The sequence below is a fragment of the Cebus imitator genome, unplaced genomic scaffold (genome assembly GCF_001604975.1).
Source record: "Cebus imitator isolate Cc_AM_T3 unplaced genomic scaffold, Cebus_imitator-1.0 Scaffold295, whole genome shotgun sequence".
Classification (NCBI taxonomy): Eukaryota; Metazoa; Chordata; class Mammalia; order Primates; family Cebidae; genus Cebus; species Cebus imitator.
Window position 1 is genome coordinate 1,557,085 of NW_016107610.1, and position 6,180 is coordinate 1,563,264.

At 39.2% G+C, this 6,180-nt stretch overlaps 1 protein-coding gene across 2 annotated transcripts in view; it reads left to right on the forward strand.

The window, feature by feature from the left end:
• BNC1 (basonuclin 1) overlaps positions 1-6,180 on the forward strand; it is a 30,037-nt gene that overhangs the window by 12,152 nt on the left and 11,705 nt on the right. The window contains exons 2-3 of one of the 2 annotated variants that reach the window (XM_017502257.2): positions 4,144-4,243; positions 5,317-5,552. In XM_017502257.2, the coding sequence (XP_017357746.1) occupies positions 4,144-4,243; positions 5,317-5,552 (336 nt within the window). The remainder of the gene's footprint in view (positions 1-4,143; positions 4,244-5,316; positions 5,553-6,180) is intronic. The other variant, XM_037729131.1, reaches the window with a different exon arrangement.

Below are 6,180 nucleotides of genomic sequence, written 5' to 3' on the forward strand. Positions count from 1 at the left end.
AAAAAAAATAGCCGGGTGTGGTGGCGCACACCTGTAATCCAAGCTACTTGGGAGGCTGAGGTGGGAGAATCGCTTGAACCCAGGAGGCAGAGGTTATGGTGAACCGAGATGGCACCACTGCACTTCAGTCTGGCAACAGAGCGAGACTCCATCTCAATAAATAAATAATGGCATTTTGAGGGATATAATCCAAAATAAGAACTTTTCTCTCTTTTAAAAATTTTCTTTAAAATGGTCATATTTATATAATCTAGATTATGAAATATTTCAGAGGTTTAGTACTAGGTGTACTGATACTGTTGAGAATGTAGCAATAATTGGTTCATCTGTGAGCTGATGTTCAGAAGGTTGCAGCCGAGTCTGAGATGCTGGATAACATTTTAGGTGTGCTACAAACTAAGTTAATGGTGCCTTTTGGGATTTTTGTTTTGACAATGTGTAATGTAAATTTAACCATCACTCACTTTTATCCTTTAACTTACATTCAAGGTAACAATATCATTATGTGTATATGCATACTTATATAGATGTATACTGTTCATGTATTTAATACGTTTGTATATGTATATACAAGTAGAAACTCTTTAACCAAAATGTAAAATAATTTCTGGCATTAGAACAGTGCTTCTCAATCTTCATTAACCTCCACACTTAAGGAGATTATAGAGATGTTTTCCTAATTGTGCCTCTCCAATGAAATTTTAGTATCACACCATTGTGATATAGGTTTATGTATGTATATACGTTGTGTTTATACATAGAGTAATTCTTTCACTCCCCAAGACCAATTTTTATTCCTTTGGGGATGATAGCATCACCCTTAAGAATGTATGCATTATTAAAGTAAGGCAGTGTAATTGCATGGAGTTGTTCATATTATACTGTATAATTTACAAGAGCAACACCTTTTCTCCTCCATCTCCTGTGTTTTGGTAGCCTATTGAATGGATTAGGCAATCCTGTTGCTGTTTACTGCACACCTCAGTTATGAACAGCCCTATGCCGCCCTATTGCTTCACCTGAAAATGCCTAGCTGCAGCTGTGTTCAAACCCATTCTAGTTCAAAAGAAATCGTAGAAGACAAATCATGAAAAATTTAACCGGTATTTTAAGCAGGGTCATTGGTTTTTGTTTTGTTTTTTGAGACAGAGTCTCACTCTGTTGCCCAGGCTGCAACGTCCACCTCTGAGGTTCAAGCGATTCTCCTGCCTCAGCCTCCTGAGTAGGTGTGGTGGACTACAGGTGCGCGCCACCACACCTGGCTAATATTTGTACTTTTAGTAGAGACGGGGTTTCAATATGTTGGCCAGGCTGGTCTTGAACTCCTGACCTCAAGTGATCCTCCCACCTCAGCCTCCCAGAATGCTAGGATTACAGGCATGAGCAACTGCACCCAGCCAGTTTTTTAATAACATTTTTACAGAGATGTAATTGACGTACCATAAAATTCACTCTTATAGAGTGTACAGTCAGGTGACTTTTAGTATATTCATAGGGTTCTGCAACTATCACTACTATCTAATTTTAGAACATTTTCATCACTTCAAAAAGAAACAACTTCTGTGCTTCAAAGTGTACCATCAAGAAAGTGAAGATGGGAGAAAGTGTATGCAAATCATATGTCTGGTAATACACGTGTACCTAAAATATATAAGGGTCTTGTATAACTCAATACTAAAAAGGCAACCCAATTTAAAAATAGGCAAAAGATCTGAATAGACATGTCTCCAAAGACATACAAATGGCCAGTAAGCACATGAAAAGATGCTGAGCTATTAGCCATCAAGAGAATGCAAATCAAAACCATAATGAGATCCCACTCACAATCACTAGGACGGTTATAATAAAAAAGATTGATAATAACAAATGTTGACGAGGATGTGGAAAAATTGGAACCCTCATACATTGCTGGTGAGAATGTAAAACAATGCAGCTGCTTTGGAAAAGTTTGGCAGTTTCTTAAAATGTTAAACAAGAATTACTATGCAATCCAGTAGTTCTACTCCTAGGACTATACCCATGAGAAATGAAAATGTGTACCATAAACTTGTACCTCTTCCTTTTGGGGAAGATGAAAATGTTCCAAAATTAGATTGTGATGATGGTTGCATAACTCTGTGAATATACTAAAAATCACTGAATTGTACACTTTAAATGGGTGAGTTATATGATATGTGAATTGTATCTCAATAAAGTTGTTTTTCTCAAAGATGAAAACAAACCAAAATGAATACACTCCCTCCAACTACTGCCCACTAGCAATCACTTCAATCCATACCCCACTCTCCACAGCCCAAGGTCACTATTAATCTGCTTTCTGTCTTTATCAATTGGCCTGTTCTTGACATTTCATGTAAATGGAATCATACAATCTGTGACTTTTGTGCCTGGCTTCTCTCAGTACATAATATTTTCAAAGTACAACATCTATGTTGTAGCATATATCAGTATTTTCTTTTTATTGTTCAGTAGTATTCCATTGAATGGATATGGCACATTTTGTTTGTTCATCAGTTGATGGATGTTGGGGTTGTTTCTGCTTTTTGGCTATTGTGAATAATGCTGTTATGAATTTTCATATACAAGTTTTTGTAGGCATAATATTTTTGGTTATTATACCTAGGAGTGGAATTTCTGGGTCATATGGTAACTCTATGTTTAACTTTTTGAGGAACTGCCAGAATGTTTTCCAAAGTGGCTGTGCCATTTTACAGTCCCCACCAGCAACAAATTTTTAAGTGAAGATTGATCATACACTCCTTAAAATGAATTTCTTCAGTCAGATTCTCCCTTCCCCTTCCCCCATGCAAGGCCACATAGTCCCTCAATTGGCAGATTAGAGGTTTAAACCCTTAATTGTAAGGCTTTGTTATCCTTCTTCCAGATGCACGAGCATGTGCACACACACACACACACACTCTCTCTCTCTCTCTTTCTCTTTCTCTCTTTCTCTTCCCAGTTTCAAAACTCCCATGAATCATACAAATTCTACCCAGTAGCTCTTCCCAGGAACCTCACCTCACTGACAAAGCTCCTTTGAGGGCTTTTTCTGTTTAATAATAGATTATATTCTTCAGGACTGTGTCTCCTTTGAGAAACTCATCTTTAAAAATATATGTGAAGCTTTTTTATTTTAATTTTTTTAAATATACAGTCTTGCTCTGTCACCCAGGCTGGAGTTCAGTGGCTCGACCTCGGCTCACTGTAACCTCCACCTCCCGGGGGTCAAGCAATTCTTCTGCCTCTGCCTCTAAAGTAGCTGGGACTATAGGCACATACCACCACGCCCAGCTAATTTTTGTATTTTTAGTAGAGATGGGCCAGGCTGGTCTCTAACCACATTGGCCAGGCTGGTCTGTAACTTCTGACCTCGTGATGTGCCCACCTTGGCCTCCCAAAGTGTTGGGATTACAGGCATGAGCCACCATGCCTGGCCAAAGCTTTGTTTTTAATACTAGAACTTCGCTGGACACGTACATCTCTGTTTTCAACTTCAGCTATATTTTTGTACACTCTACACCCCCTCATAAAACATGGCACCATAACATGCAAGGAGCATTGATGCAAGGCTTGTTCAGCCTATGTCTGTCTCTGACAGTCACATAGTTCAGTGAGTAGAGTCAGGGAATCATCCTCAGTGTAGTCAGCTATTACATATTCTCAAATCTATTTATATTTTCAGTTCCTACCTTATCTGTGGGCGGGGGGAAACAAATTCCACATTTGGATTACTCTCAGTTCAGATCATTCTCCCTTTTACCTGTTCCGGGACAGCTTCTGTATACTTTCAGGGTTGCTGCTTTGGTCAACTTAGAAATTTGGTGAAAATATGACTGTTTACCCTTTCTATGACCTTAATAACAGTGCAGGATATTTCCTTCTAACTGATAATCTTATAAAAAGTTCTGATGTTTAAGCTCATTCTTGAATGTGGAATATCTGTGTAATGTGTTCATGGTCTCCAGGTGCAGAGCTGGCTGCTCATCTTTCAAGAGTACAATATACACCTCTGGGCTTGGCACATGGTGGGCACATATTGCTCAATAAATGCTGCCAAAAGAGGCATATGTTTTGTTTGAAATACAATGAATGTTTCACACATCACTTACATGCTGCACATACCTGTGTTCTCCTCTTTTTCAGGCTATCAGCTGTACTCTGAACTGTAGTTGCCAAAGTTTCAAACCCGGAAAAATAAACCACCGTCAGTGTGAGCAATGCAAACATGGATGGGTGGCCCATGGTAATTTTATTTTTCACCCTCTCTTGGCCTGTAGTGTTACCTCTAAGTAACTTACAGTTATTCAAGAACTGATTTAATATCTAAGAATGATAGCTAACTAGTAAACTAACTAGTAAGTTACTAGTATGTCCCAGGTAATAGGCTATGATTCAAAGATTTTGAATCTTAACTACTCTATATGGTCAGTGTCATTAACCTCCAAAAAAATAAATAAATAAAAAGTAAAGATGTAGAAACTGGTGCTTCAGTGGTGGTATCATTCTGTAATGATGGAAATGTTCTGTTCTGTCTAATATAGCCTCTAGCCTATGGTTGCCAGATAAAATACAGAATGCTCAGTCAAATTTGAATTTCAGATAAACAACAGAAAATGTTTTAGCCTAGATATGTCCCAATGAATATTTTTAGTGTACATATATCCTGCCCATTCGTTGTTTATCTGAAATTTATATTTGGATCTAGCTGGGTATCCTATTTCTTTATTTGCCAAATCTGACAACTCTGCAGTAGCCACTACTGAGTACTTGAAATGCAATAGTGTAATTGAGGAATGGAGTTTTTAATTTTATTTAATTTTAATTCATTTTAATCTAAATAGCCGTATGTGACTAGTGGCTATTACATTGGATAGCATGGCCTTAGGGGAGTTAATTTGTCAAGCCCCAAAACTAGAAAATGTCAAGCCCCACAAGTAATGCTCAAACCCAGATCTCTTCAGATTCCCAAGCCCAGATTCTTCACCCCGAGACTCTATGCTTCCTGATTATCCATCCTCTTGATTATGCACATGCCACCTCAGTTTTTTCCCGTTTTCCTTGTTTCTTTGTTTGTGACTATTTCTCACCTTAGCAAGGTCACAAGAAAGGGATAAAAGTCTCAGGCCAGTTCATTTATCTTAGAAGTTCCTATAAATAATTTGAAGTTTCATAGCTATAAGGTATTTAATCATTTGTATATTTATGTATTTTCTGTGGAACAAATAACCAAGAATTAGTCCTAACCTACTGTTTTTGCAGTGCTTCTCTTACAATTAGAAATTTTCAAAATGTCATGTTCTCAATTTGATTTTTCAGCTCTAAGTAAGCTAAGGATTCCCCCCATGTATCCAACAAGCCAAGTGGAGATTGTCCAGTCCAATGTGGTGTTTGATATTAGCAGCCTCATGCTCTATGGGACCCAGGCCATCCCCGTTCGCCTAAAAATCCTACTGGACCGGCTCTTCAGTGTGTTGAAGCAAGATGAGGTTCTCCAGATCCTCCATGCCTTGGACTGGACCCTTCAGGATTACATCCGTGGATACGTGCTGCAGGTACAGTAACCATGACCATTGTCCTCCTAGGGTGTTTTCTGAAATTTTTGCCTGTATAACTGATATAACCCTGTTACCTCCCAATGCTACTGCCCTTGGTGGCCATCTTTCCCTTTAATACTTTTTCTAATGGCCTAAGCCCCTACCTTATGTTCTTGGGAGGAGTCCAAGGCTTTCCCTCAAAATATCTATGAAGCTTTAGGATATGGGAGTATTACATATTCTCTGATTTGGCTTTTACTAAACTACCTCTTCCACAATAAATCAGTTGCCCCATTTCGGGTGCTGCCTCCACGCGTTTCATTAGTCCCAAACTACTTACTGACACAAGATACTGTCTGTCGGCCGGGTGCAGTGGCTCATGCCTGTAATCCCAGCCCTTTGGGAGGCCAAGGCGGGTGGGTCATGAGGTCAAGAGATGGAGACCATCCTGGCCAACACGGTGAAACCCCATCTCTACTAAAAATATAAAAATAAGCTGGGTGTGGTGGCATGTGCCTGTAGTCCCAACTCCTTGGGAAGCTGAGGCAGGAGAATTGCTTGAACCCAGGAGGCGGAGGTTGCAGTGAGCCAAGATCACGCCACTGTACTCCAGACTGGTGACAGAGTGAGATTCTATCTCAGAAAA